Source organism: Manis pentadactyla, chromosome 10, assembly GCF_030020395.1.
Source record: "Manis pentadactyla isolate mManPen7 chromosome 10, mManPen7.hap1, whole genome shotgun sequence".
Lineage (NCBI taxonomy): Eukaryota > Metazoa > Chordata > Mammalia > Pholidota > Manidae > Manis > Manis pentadactyla.
The window spans coordinates 11,846,041-11,860,180 of NC_080028.1; the positions used below are offsets into that span (position 1 = coordinate 11,846,041).

At 55.3% G+C, this 14,140-nt stretch overlaps 1 protein-coding gene across 3 annotated transcripts in view; it reads right to left on the reverse strand.

Annotated features, from left to right (window-relative positions):
- The window catches only part of TOM1 (target of myb1 membrane trafficking protein), a 37,718-nt gene that overhangs the window by 2,944 nt on the left and 20,634 nt on the right, over positions 1-14,140 (reverse strand). Inside the window, exons 7-13 of one of the 3 annotated variants that reach the window (XM_036891575.2) lie at positions 12,060-12,176; positions 9,672-9,805; positions 7,527-7,560; positions 7,048-7,141; positions 6,123-6,243; positions 3,362-3,437; positions 572-610 (exon numbers count right to left, since the gene is read on the reverse strand). In XM_036891575.2, coding sequence (XP_036747470.2) covers positions 572-610; positions 3,362-3,437; positions 6,123-6,243; positions 7,048-7,141; positions 7,527-7,560; positions 9,672-9,805; positions 12,060-12,176 — 615 coding nt within the window. The other 2 variants (XM_036891581.2, XM_036891577.2) reach the window with 2 other exon arrangements.

The following is a 14,140-nucleotide window of genomic DNA, read 5'->3' on the forward strand; positions in this document are numbered from 1 at the left end:
TGGAAACAAAGAGCTTAGCACAGTGCCTGGCACGGAGTAGTTAGTGCTCATGCAATGCTAGTTCCCATGTAGCCGCTTTGGGAAAGAGAGGCAGAGTGAGTCTCCCACCAAGCCAGATCTGCTCCCAGGCTCTGCCCCAGCCCGAGGCCCCAGCAGGCAGCAGGAGAGCCCGGAGCAGGGGCAGGAGCTGGGGGCAGGAGCTGGTTTCCCAGGGCGGTGGGAGCAGAAACAGCAGGAGCTCTGGGTTGCCCACACGAGCTCCCTCTCCAGGCTCTTGACCCAGGGCAGGTGTGCCTTGGGCACCTCTCAGCACCCAGAGGGGCTGCCTGGGCCCTGCTTCTGAGTCAGGAGCCGGAAGTGGGCACAGGGGGCGCGGCAAGGCAGCAAAGCGGAGATGGGGCCGAGCTGCTGGGCCCAGCAGGCCCTGGCTGCCCAGGCCCTCGCAGCGCTGCTCGCTCCCTGGTGGCTCTAACGCCCCGCTCCCACTGCCAGCGCCAGCTGGGAGGACCCCTGCGCCAGCAGCCCCAGCCCGTGGGTGGCAGGCCGCCCCGCCTCACCACGCCTGTCTCACCATCCAGTCACCGGGGCTCTTCTCACGGCCGCCTCCCATCTGGGTGAGAAAGGGCCACGCTGAGGTGGCGGGAAGGGCAGGGCCAGAGCCTCCTCCACGGGTGCTCCTTTGGGCAGCAGGCCTGCTACCACCTTCCGAGGCCGTGCGTGCGTGCGTGCAGGCATGCACAGTCGTAGCTATGCGGTGGGTGAGGGGGCAGGTGAAAGGGGAGAGGAGCAGGAGGGTATCTCACTGCGGGGTGAGCCACGGCTGCTCCGGGACTCCAGCCTGATTGTGCCAGTTCCTCCCTCACCTGGAGAACAGCCTGAGCAATTCCAGAACGGCAGAGTAGGCGGCCGGGCCCCCGTCCCCTGGGGATTCTGGCGGTCAGCCCAGGGTTAGAAATACCAGTTTATGCGGTCCCCTCATGCTTATGGAGGGGCAAACGGAACTCCCGAGGACCGCAGAGCACAAGGGTGACAGAGGGAGACAGGAGTCCTGGCCCTCAGCCCACCACCCCGGCCTAGACAGACCCTGCATGGGAATGGGCACATGCTGCCCCACACCCCATCACGGAACTTGTGAACCCTGGGGGCAGTCACTGGCTGCCCTCTGAGATGGCACCTGATCCCATTCTGTATTTTGCTTCTTGGAATCACATTCTGACAGTCTGGGGAGATTATCACCCAGCCAGACTTACGCATGTTGGGAGCAGGTGTGTACTGACATGGTGTTAAGAAAGTCATACCCTGATTTGGTGGAAGTTGCTGAAATCTCTCAAGTTATCAAAGATGAGTGAGCAATAATTTATCAGCTCCTGCTTTTATGCAAGTAGACGTATGTGTGTTTCCTCCCTGTGCCTAACTGCAAGGTGGCGTAAGAGCCAGGAGACCTGATTCCTGTTCACATCATTCTCCTGAGTTGCTGTGTGACCCTGGGCAAGTGACCCAGGTCTCTGGGCTGCAGCGCTCGCATCTGTGACAGGAAGGGGTTGACTGGAATGCTGCCCACTGGGCCGTGGAGTCAGTCTCTGCCCACAAGGGGCCGGGTAGCATGAGAGGGCAGGGCTTTCACAGGCTTCCAGAGCGTCTGATCCATCTGGATTCCTGGAGCCAGAAAGATGGCCCTTGGATAAGGAAGGCTGAGCAGGGGTGCGTTCACCTCTGTGCCTCACAGCTCTGCAGGCCATGTGGGGTTCCTGTTACCAGCACTGGCTGTGGAGCCAGACAGACCAGTTGTGAGACCCTGGCTGAGTTACCTCACAATCCTAAGCCCAGGTCTCCCCCTGTAAGTGGGGTAACCAACACAGAGGACTACGATGATTATCTACTTCACTACATGCCAGGCACCATGCTAAGGACGTTATGCCTTGTGTCACTTAACCTCTCCCTGGGACTCAGTGTTCTCATCTGTAAAAGGGTATAACAACATGCCTTAAAGGTCTGTGTGATGGCTCTGTAAGAGGCGGATGTACAGTCGTTAGCACAGGGCCTGGCACAGATCACAGGCTCTGCAAAAGACCATTTACAAAGAAAAATGATGGGAGGCTCTGAGATGTGGTACGTAGACACTTGGCTTGGTGGCAAGTCACACAGCACACACAGGAGGCATCTGGTCCCCTGGCTGGTCCTGCCTCCAGTGTTCTAGGTCTTGCCCTGTTCTGACCTCTGACCTGGGAATGTCTCCTGTGATGCTGGGGAGCCTCTGGAGAGTCGCTGGGACCGCCCCTCCTCACCCCCCTGCTAGCAGACCACGAGGCTCCAACAGGCTCCTAACTGCTCTCCCCACTTACACGCTGCATCCTTTTAAAATGGGAATCAGCTTCGTGTCCCCTTCTGCTCAAGACTGTGCATGGTTTCCACCTCATGCAGGATAAAAGCCCAGGCCTCCCAGCTGCTCAAGGCCCTTTGGTCCCTGCTGCCCCTCAGGCTTTGCCCCCCAGCACTCAGCCCCTCAGCCCCACTCTGGCCTCAGAAGCCCTGTGCTGTCACTGGCCCTCTCCTCTGCCACCCACTTCACGGCCCCTCCTTTCCACTCCTGGTCCTGCTGTTTCCAGCCACCGCCCAAGGAGCTACTCTGTCCACTTACTGGACAGAAGTTCTCACTGCCCAAAAGGCATTCAGAAATAGAACCAAAGGTACAAGAATTGTACTGGGAGCTTCTGCCAAGGGGCATGGGCCACCCAGAGCATGCTCGGTGCTGGGCCCGTGGCAGTCCCTCACACACAGGCAAGCAGTTAAAGGGAACTAAAGTGGTGCCCTTGGATGCCTCCCTGTGCTTCTAGGGTCTGTTCTCTTGTTCCCCTCTGTCCATATCCTGCAAATAACAGGTCCCTAGAGGGGCAATGAAGAATGTGGATTGAGCTTTAACTCTGGGCCAGGCACCTTAAACACACCCTCTCATGCATCCTATTATACGCCCCTGTAGGCACTACTATAAGCCCCAGTGTGAAGGTGAAGAAACTGCAGGTCAGAAAGGTTAGTAATCTGCCCGAGGACACACAGCTGATAAGATGTGGACCTGGGATGAAACCCAGGATGCTGGACTCCAGCTCCCTGTCCTAGACTCAGGTCTGAGTCCTTGCTCTAACCTCTGTGTGAACTTGGGCAGATGACATAACCTCTATGTTTCCTCAGATGTGAAATGGGATAATCACATGAACTACGAAAGGCCAAATAAATCAGAGAGCTGGACAAGGGAAGGGTTGCGGACGAATGAACCAGGCCCGGGATATGGTGGGGCTGCGGCTCAAGCGTCCCTGGCCTTCCTTCCGGCAAGGCCCCGGAGTGGCGGCAGGGCCCCTCTGCTTACCGCACTGGTGCTCTGCTGCCGGGCATCCAGGGCTCCAGCCAGGCCATCCGTTGCTTGGGGGGCTTCATATTTTACCCTGAAAAACAGAGGCCACAGTGGCCATTACATGCTGCTCTTGCCATACCAGGCACGCCAGTTGAGGCGAGGATGGAGGGAGGCAGGCAGGGAAGAGCGGGACTCACACCCCGTGTGGACCTGGGGGTGCCTGGGCTCAGCCTCAGGAGGGGCTCCCACGCTGTCAGCCTGCCTACAGTGGTAGTGAGGGTTTCATTTCCCGCCCCTGGGAACTGGGATCAGATGGGTGACCTCCATGGCAGGCAGCGACAGGCTGGAGAGGTCAGGAGGGCGCTGCTGGCTGAAGACCAGGCCAAGACGGCCAGGGACTACCACAGGTGCGGCCAGACTCCGGGCATGAGAAACAGCGCCACTCACCCCATGCTCGTGGAAGTTTCCTTTTCTGAGCACCTCTACTTCATAATTTTACGGATGGTGATTCTGCGTGAGGGTGTCTTTGAATGGGGAATTCCGTCCTGCTGCTGAGAGCGACCTGCAGGTGGCTGCGTGGGGCACCATCTTGCAGTGGCTTGCCAGCCAAAGGGCATCCCACCCGTCTCTAAATGCCAGCATGAGAGGCAACAGGGCTGCACCTCAGATCCCGGTGAGGCCAATGGGCAGCTGCTGGACCCGAGGCCATTTGGGTGACACAAGGGCGCTGGGGAGGATGTGGAGCGGCCCCGGGACAGTGATGTGGACGAAGGCGAGCAAGAGCACCCCTGTGTCCAGCAATCGTGGCTCAGGCACCCGACTCCAGTTCACCCAGAAGCCTGCTGCTCTCTTTGGCCTTCCCCGGGAAGGGCCTGTGGGCGTCAGCGGGAGAGGCCATGGCTGTGCCAGCTACGGTTGGGGCTGGAGCAGAAGCAGAGGGGCCGACAAGGAGCCGGCTTCCAAGCAAGCAGGAGGCAGAGCTGGCGGGCCAGACACGGAGGGCAGAAAAGGCCTGCGAGCATTCCAGAGCCCCAGGGTAGGGCCAGGTGGGGAGGCCGGGGGCCAGTTCAGGAGGCCGGGGCTGGCAGATCCAGCTGCAGCACAGAGAGGGGCAGCCACGCAGGAAAACAAAGGAGAGGAACCTGATGCTGGGGCAGCTCTGGTCCCTGCCAGGCACTTGCTGCTGGGAGGAAACCAATCTGACGCAGGGCCGGCAGAGCCCACGACCTGAGAAGGCACATGATGTCGATGCAGCACATTGTCCCACCCCAGCATCTTACGGTCTCCTCTGCCTCTGAGCTTTTGCACACGCTGCTCCTATGGCCTGAAACAGCTTCCTGACTCCCCAACCTCATGGTGGATGCTCGAGTGCCCTCTTGCAGAGTTGTGTGCCACCTCCCTGTCTCTCCAGTGCTTGGCACACCTCTCTAGGGCAGCTGCTAGCACTGCATGGCAGTGGTCTGTGCCCACGTTACTCTCCCACCGAGACTGGAGGCCCTGGAGAATGCATGCCAGGTATGCTTCTCCTGCCCCCAGGGCGCTGCTCCCCAAAGGAGTCACAGTGCAGCAGCCGGCCTCAGCCAGGCTGGCAAGCTGGGCCAGGTGCCAGCGGCTCTCTGGGGTGGCCACTGTGCTGCCTGCTGGCACCAACGTGGGTGGGCTGCCCTCCTGGCTACAAGTCTCACCTGACTCATCAACTTCCACCGGCACAGGGACTAACAGCACCCCTAACTCCATGGCAACTGTAAGCTGCTGGTCCCAGGGCCCCTGGGCCTGGAAGTACGGACTCTGCTCCAGACTGAAGATGCAGCTCACAGCCCAGGGCTGGCATGGCCAGTGGGCAGGGCTGTGAGCAAGCCCACGGACCCAGGCTAGATGTAGCCTGTCAGATTTGGCCTGGATTTGCTGGTGTGGAGAGGGTATCACTGGGCCCTCTGGAGGCCCACTGGCAGTACTGGGACACTAGAATGACCACTAGGGAGCTGGGGAGACCTGCTGGGAGGGTTCCTTAATCTAGATCTCTCCTTGGCTGTAAATCCCTGCTCCCCACCGCTCAGCCCTGGGTCATAAGCAAAGCACTTTCCCTGATAAGCCTGTATGGAGCCGGTCCTGAGAAGACGAGACAAGGGGCTGGCCTTGGCTGCTGAGAGCACCTCCATGCAAACAGTCCTCAGGGAGGGACGGAACCTCAGGTCTGGCGCAGAGCAGGCAGACCCCGAGTAAGGCGACAGGGACTCCTCAGGAAATTAAGGCGGCTCTGGGACAGCAGAAATGTCCAGACAAGTCTGTTCCAGAGGATTCACGAGGAACCCTCCCTGCTGCTGCAGAGGCTTTGTTTGTGGTATACGTGTAGTGGGGCAGTGCGGCAGGCAGCAGGCACTGTTTTGGAACCAGACAGCCCAAGCTCCCAACTTATGCTGCCAAGTATCAGCTACCTGACCCAAGGCAAACAGCCTGGCCTCTCAGTACCTCAGCCTCCCCACCTGGTCAGATTATGGAAGATGCTGGCACACAGCTGCTCATCAGCCTACAGGCATCCCTTCCCTTAGCCCTGCCTACGGGGCACGCAGTCTGCCACCTGGTCACAGGCGTCTCTGGGCCATGGGGATTGACTTAGTGCACAGAGCTCTGCCATCCTGAGGGCATGCAGGCCGGGGGCCATGTGCCTTTCCACACAGTGTGCCTACCAACAAGCCAGGCTCAGGGACCTGGGGAGAGGGTCTCTGATAGGGAATGACCCAAACTGCAGGGACCAGGGTGGGGCCAGGCCACTTACTCTTTCCGTTGGTCAGCCAGGGAGCTGCCCCGTGTCAGTGCAAACATGTCAAACTCGTCTTCCATTCGGCCAGAGGCCTCCAGAGACTGCAGGCCAGCCCTTACACTGCTGGAACCCAGGTCTGCAGGGGCAGAAAGGCCACATGATGGGTCCATCCGGCTGTCCTTGAACACTGAACTGTGGCAGAGCTGCTCCCTGCCACCCAAGGCTGGTTCTGGAGAAGCAATAGGACTGGGGCAGGGACAGGGTGGGCGTATGGATGGGGAGGGCCACCTGCTGGCTGAGGATGTGGGCAAGTCACTTCCTCTCTCTGAGGTGGAGATATGGGCCCCCTCCGCGGGCTTTTGTGAGCATCAGAGAACAGGTAAAATGCCCACCCACTTTATTTGTAGAGTAAATGGCTAATGGCAGTAGATAGCGATCAGATGTGTACCGTTTTCAATAAGCATAGTATCAGCGATTCAAAATGGGATCTTAATTCTTTCCTAGGAGTCAGCATGCAGCAGGCCTCTGACGTTACAGCTAATGGTGATAATGGTGACGCATGCTAACCGGCCGTGGGGAGGGCCCGCTCCTGCCCCTGCTGCAGAGGGACGAGGGGCTCAGGACACTCGAATGATTTCCCAAGCTCACCCAGACGGGTCAGGCCATGCAGAATTCGGTACCGAGGGGCAATCACAGGACAGTGTGATCTGAGATCCTGGGGGCTCGGGAGCTGTGGGGCTGAGGGGCCGAGTCCCATGTTTTGCCTCAGGGGATCAACCTTCAGCAAGATTCAGTTTGGGACCCTGGTGAGGTGGGGTCTGGGCTGATGTTCTGCTGTTGGCCTCCAGCTCCAACTTCATAACAGGAGGGTATCCCCAGAACTGCAGGGGTGCCCAGCACCACAGCATGCCCTCAACGGAGCCCCCTCCACTGCACTTACTCATTCCCGCCAGCTGGGAGGAGAGGTTGCCCGCGGCTGCCGGCTCAGGGCCCATGTTGATCAGGTCAGCTGCGGCCTCGGCCTCACTTGGGGCCTGGGGGGAGGGAGAGGCCACCATTACCCTCACCACCTGCTGGCAGCCTCGCTCCCTACTGCCCCGGAGCACTGAGCCTGCGTTTCCTCATGGAGCTGTTACCAGGGCCCCCAGCAGCTACACTGGGAGACAGGGAGTTCTTCCTCCCCATGCTTCTAGCTCAGCTGCACCCCTGGGAGGCTGGGAAGACCCCAGGGCATCAGCTGCTGGCAGCACCTTGGTTACCTTAAAGGAACAGTGACATAAAAAGTGAGAAGGGGATTTCCTTCTCTGTGAGCTTGGATGAGAAATTGCATCCTGCCCAGGGTATCTGGGGAGGGAGGTGAGCACTCCCTCCTTCCCACCAACACTGGCACGATCCAGTCACAGAAGAGAAGTCTTGTACCTTGCCGGCCTGGCCTGTTCGGAACCGTTCAAACCTATGAGACAGAAAAGACCCAGGTCAGGGAGGTAGACTGAAGGGTCCCTCAGCACAGCCCCAGCTGAGCTTTTCACACTGCAGGTCTCAAAATCAACATAGTGGGTCACAATCAGGTGATAAGGCATCCTGGTTTACACTGGACAGATCCAGTTCACCCAGGTCCAGCCTGCTTCCCCAGGGAAACAGGAACAGTGCCCCTCTGTCCCTTGCAAGAGTGCTCCAATATGATTATTAATTATCTGGCCACTCTAGTCATGACCAGTGTTAAACAAACAGCAGTGGACGAGAACGAAAAAGAAAATGGGACTGCAACGCACACAGAAAGGGAAGTACAGCTGACTGTGAGCAACACGCGTCCACTTACACACACATTATTTTTAATAAATATACTGGAAAAATTTTTGGAGATGTGCAACAGTCTGAAACAAACTACACCACTTCTGAACTTTTTGCCAGCTTACTTCAGTGTAAAATACAGCATATTAGACATACACAAAATATGTGTTAACTGTTTATGCTATTGATAAGGTTTCTGGTCAACAGCAGGCTATGAGTAGTTAAGTTTTGGGGAGTCAAAGGTTATAGTGGATTTTCAACTGTGTATGGGGGGTTGGTGTCCCTAACCCCCATGTTGTTCAAGGGTCAGCTGTAGAGTTTTATAAAACATGTTTGATAATATATGGAAGTCAGTGGCTCTCTAGTGGGTGAAGAAAGACACGTCTCCGACATTGCTGGACAGAGCCACTCAGACTACCTTGTCAGGCCAAGGGGCTGGTGAGGTGGCTCAGGAATACTGTGGTCTGATCAGTTTGAATCCTGACCTGTCACTTACTCAGTGTGTGACTGTGGGCAAACTACACCACTTGTGAACTTCAGTCTCCTTGTCTATTAGAAAGGGGTGACAATGGGACCTGCCTCCCAGATGTGAGGATCAAGCAGGCACTGAATACAAGTGCGTGACCTGGAAAGTACCAGGCAAATGTCAGCTGTGTTGGCTGTGGACGTCATGGGCCCCGGGTGCCCCAGACTAGGCTGTGGGCCACCCTGAAATGGCAGAGAGGGGACTCATTCCGTTGGGCCAACGAGCAGTAGAGCCCAGGCAGCTGTGGCCTACAGCACCCCACCCTTCTCTGAACTGGTTTAGAATCACTGTCTGTTGATGTTAAAGATACAAGATAAACAAGGGCTGGAGGAGGCAGGGATAACCAGTATCCTGTACCAGATACTGACTGCTGGGGCTTAATGGGCATTGCTGCCTGGACCATCCACTACCCTGTGGGGCAGGGGACACTGTGAGCTTCGTTTTACAGAGGAAGTGTGGACGTGTCATTTCTGCAGGCCCAGCACCCCTTCTCCCTTCTTTTGTAATAGCACCTAAGTGCCGCTCTGGGGACTGCTGTCCCCCATTTCCCACGATCTTGGTGCAACTGCCAGCAAGGGGCCCTGCTCTCCCAGCCGGTGGGCACAATGATGCTGAGCTACTCAGTTTCTCCTGAAGGGCTAATTATTGAATAGAATGATACCAGGAGGGCAGGCACGTGGAGCCCACTCACTGATGGCGACACCCAGGGGACACGGTCTAGGAGCTTCTGCCCTGAGACCGTTGGGCCACTCTGGGATCCGTGCTTCCTGCTCTGTCAGGGTGCCTCACTGTTTCACTCTTCTTTGGATCCTAAAGCTATCTACATAAGAAAGGCTATTTCTCAATCAATTCTTTTTCCGCTTTAGTTAGCCAGAAATGCTCTGTGCAGCTTACAGTCAAAGAGCCTCAGTGAAGGTAAGTAACTTGCCCAGGGCCCGACAGGAGGCAGTGTGGGGTGAGGCACGACAGAGCAGGCCTGCCTGGCTGCAGACCCACGCCATCAGTCACCACCCACTGCTGTCTCCCGACGCTGGAGGCAGGAGGCAGGGCCACGGGTGGCAGGGCGAACTCTGGCAAGGAGATGGGAGGTGGTGGGAAGCCAAGCATTCCTGCCCGCACTGGAGAAGCCAGCTGAGGGTATGCGGCCTGGTGTTTGAGAGGGAGACGATGGAAGGCCAGCCGGTGTGATGAGAGGGGAGGGAATAGGATGGGGCAGCTGGGCAGAGGCTGGAGAGGGGGCAGACTACCTTTCATGGCGCAGGAACACGTTGTTGAGGTTGTCGTTGACCATGAGCAGCTCCTCTGTCAGCTGCTCACTGGCGACTCGGGGGATGAGCTCCAGGACCCGCTGCTGCATGGCTCGGCACGTCCGGTTGAGCTCCTGCCGAGGAAGCAAGTGAGACCAGAGCACCACTGGCCTGAGTGAGGCCACCTCTGGTGGATGGGCCCCGGCCTCTAGGTGTGCCCTGGGGTATGGAGAGGTGGACTTCAAGCCCCACAGAAGAGCTTCTGGGGTGCTACAAATGAGCCCTTGAATCTCACTCCCAAGTGTTCTACCCTGCCAGTTAACACACAGGGGACGAGCACCTTGTTAAATGGTGCTGCGGGTTTAATTTGCCTTTGTGCAGACTTTAGAATAAAGTTCCTGCTGCTGTCTGCTTAGCCGAACACCTGAGACGGCCCGTGGATGCCTGCACAAACGGCAACTTCTCTGGGTGTCCTGGGGCTTCTTTAGTAACCAAAACATACAAAAGGAACTAGAAGACTCCAACTATTACCCACAAGCCCTGATTTTGAATTTTTACCTCACTAATTTATTTTTAATACTTTGTTTTGGAATAATTTTAGATTTATAGAAAAGTTGTCAGGACAGTACAGTTCCTGTACACCCTTCTCCCAGCTTCTCCTTAGCTCAACTTTGTGAAACTGTCATGAACATTGGGACAATGCTATTCACTAAACTACAGACATTATTTGGGGTTCACCAGCTTTTCCATTAATGTCCTTTTCTGTTTCAGGATCTCACACTGCACCTCATTAGTCACCATGTCTCTGACTAATTTTTATTTAGTGTCATATATTTAAACTAGTTTGGGAAAAAGAAATAAATTAAAAGCCAAAGCATTGTAAGTTTTTCATTTGTAAGACTTGAGTGTTCCTTTCTTCAAGTACCCACCCCCAGGTAGCTGGGTGCCTGGGTCACGGCCTTAACGTCCAGACAGTTGTCAGGCACTGTGGCCTGTGGCCACATGCCAGTACTTTTTTCCTACTAAAGTGCCATTAAGACCAGGCACTGCCCCAATATTGAGTTTGGTTCTGTTTTGGACCCTGCTACCCACCCCCTCCTAGGTCAGGCCTTCTGGGATTTCCTCACCCACCGTTAGCATGGGGCAGGGCGGGCCTGAGTGATGTTCAATATCCGGTAGGCCTCCCTTCTCTTCCTCCCATGACCAAACAGACTTGTGGCTTTACTCCCACTTCCTTGCCTGCCCCTTTCAAAAGCAGAAGATCAGCAGCCAAGCCCCTGGGTTCAAATCCCAGTATTGTTCTTTTCCAGCCATTTGACCTCTCTCTGCCTCTGTTTGCTGACCTGTAAAATGGGGATAATAAGAGTACCTACCTCACAGGGGTGGGTGAAGAGGATTAAGTGAGTGAATGTACATCAAGTATCCACATCAGGGCCTGGCCTATGGGGATGCTCAGTGCCTATGAGCTGTCACTGTGTCAACCCTGCCCGCCAGCTCCGGCCCTCGCAGTGCCCGGATCGCTCTCACTTGCGTGGTCTTACACTGGGACATATGAAACCAACTGCACCACAGTGATCCTGCTGCTCTGACTTAGGCGAGCTTTTCTCATGAACCCTCACCCATGTGTTTGTTCAACTCTAAGACTCTGCCTTTACTTCCTTGTGGAAGGTAAGATTCCCTAAGTAAGTGCACCTCAGTTAGGTGCTAGGACATAGAGATGAGGATGACACAGTCTTGCCCTCAAGGAGGCTGAGACCTAGCTGGAGACTGACACAAAATGAGGAAGTCACACCAAGCACTCTGTCCCCTCGTGGGTTCTGGCTACTCTTGCGCCCTGGGGTCCCCCAGCTTTCTTGGTGCCTCTATGAACTGTCCTCTACAGGGATGGTGCCTTTCCCCAAAATGGTTCCCAGCTGGGGGTGGGACTGTGACAATGTCCGTGACACACAGGAGCGCAAACCCACAGCTCCTGCCAGCCTCAGCCCCGAGGGCCCTGCTCTCTCAGCCCCACCTGCTGAGCTCTGTATCCTGGGGGCAGAAAGCTCCCCTTCCAGCTTCTCCTCAATACCGTTACTGGGAGCCTGTCTGAACCAGGCACAGGATGGGTGTTTTACATGCAAAAACCTCATTTATTACTCATGTCAAACCTGTAGCATAAAGGCTATTATTAGAGTAATCTGATATGAGGAAACTGAAGCAAGAGGGGCTATTTTGTTAAAACCAGTGTTGTAGAGCCCTCAATTCCAATCTGATAGTCCAGAGTCCCTGGTTTTAACATCTCCCATGGTGACCAAAGAGTTCAGAGGAAGCCATGAAAACTGTAGTGTGAATGGAGAGGAAGCCTGTGCATGCAAATAAGAAGTTGGCTGGGGACAGACGCTTGCTCACCTGCAGCAGCTCCAGGTCTGCGGGCTCCGCCTGCGTAGGCACCAGCTCCGTCAGCATCTCCGACATCACCCTCACGTTGCCGCTCACCATCTCGAGCTCACTGCGCAGCTTCCCGATCTGAAACATGCCGTCGGCCCCAGTGAGAGAAGCCAGGGGTCTGCAGCATTGCTGTTCAAGGGGACAGAGCCTGGAGTCACCTGTCCTGGGTGTGGCACCTGAGGACCCGACTTGCCAGCACCCTCTCTTGGCTCCTAAGCCACAGCCCAGCCTGGGTGGGCTTGCCCTGCACCCCCATGGCCCCTCTCACAGAGGTGCGACTAACCGTTACCATCGCCAGACTGGGAAGCCCAGTGCAGTGAGAGGCCTGTGGAAAGCAGCTGAGAGTGCGTGAGCCACAGAGCTCGGCTGGAGGCCTCCAGCATCTCCGGGGTCCAGGGCAGCCGCTAACAAGGCCCTGGAGGCAGGTCACCCCTGGGACGTGAGGGAGCCGGCAGGCCCGCTTCCCCACTAGGATGGCAGGCTCTCGCCCGCTGTCCTCCCAGAGGATGGCCTTTTGTCTTGCTCCTGGCTCCCGGTCTATTTTCGTGTCCAAGGCTCTTCCACGGTTGAGTCCTAGTGCTGCCCCCTCACATCTTGGGTATGAAACTCAGATGCAGCCCTTGTTAAAGGGACATTAACAGGTTTTCAAGGATCAAAGGGTCCCAAGGTCATGGCTTGGGGAATCAGTATAAACCAAGCCACACAATTGCCACACAAAGGGGTGGGGAGGCAGCTGTCTGGTGTCTTATGTTGCGGAGCTCTGCGGAGTGCTGACAGTCTCCTCGGGAACACTGTGTACACTGTGGGTGTCCAGGAAGGGATCCGTTTGGTCATGGGATAGCTCATGAGTCTGGTATTAAGCGGCCTGGTAAATGCTGGTACATTCTGAATCATGTGACCTAGTTATTTTCAGAATATGAATGTCACTACATAAATTCATAATGCCTGTGATAGAAGCTACCATTTTTTGACCACCTACTAAGTGGTCAAAAATGCCAAGCATTTACTGTATATTGCTAATCAAACTTTACCATGGTCTTACAAGGCACATGTCATTATCCTAGCCCTTACGATGAAGAAATGGTGCAGACACAGGTAGGCGTCCACTACAGTTCACTGACACCTTCCAAAACCCCCAAAGAGTTTGGCACATTTGGCCTATTAAATGAATGTCCTTGAAAGAAGTGGGTGGAAAAACTACTGATCACAAACCCAGTGTGTCCAGGTCAGATGGGACCCAATTATAACGTGCCTGCAAGTCTTAACATGTCCCAGGAGACAAAAAGTGACTTGGAAATTAAAGACTACTCAGTTCTGATTAGCAATAACCTTCTTGCATTAGATATAATCAAAGTCTTAATCCACACAGATGTTGGACTTTGGGTAACTTGGTTAAATCATAACCGTATTAGGTAAAATTTGGATCACTGAGTGAATTTACAATTTTTTTGTACCTTTAATTATGTGCTCAGTTAGAGGAACTGTTCTAGTGATATTTGGAATACTGGGAGGTGACTTTATAACTTGCTGTGAGATATCAAAGTACAGAAGTTTCCCTTCAAATAGCTTAGGGTGTGAAAGGCTGTTAGTAAGTTTACTTGTTAATAAATGCAAACATGACTGTATAAGAGCTCAGTGGGTACACTGCAAAGTTTCTCTTTTGTTGCCATCACAGATCTGCATATTTCTCTCCAGCACTTTCGACAGGTAAGCTTTTACACTTAGCTGATGTGATAGGCCTGAAATTTGTAAAGTAGCTCAAAAGTGGGCATCCTGCCAGGGCCAGGCCTTGGCCCACACGCCAACAGCCAAGTCTAAAATGACCGAGCACCCAGCCGATGCTGGCCGTGGCTGTGGACTGCCCTCCTGGGGCCCGCTTCAGGAGGGAGAAGCTGAGTCAGTGTGCCACCTAGTCTCAGGTGGTTACGCCATCCTTCGGTGCTACTCACACGTACCCGGGAAACCTGCTCCGGGCTCCAGCCCCTGGGATCTCACACCACACTTCAAACCTCGGGGCTTCACAGGAAGCATCATAGTACAAT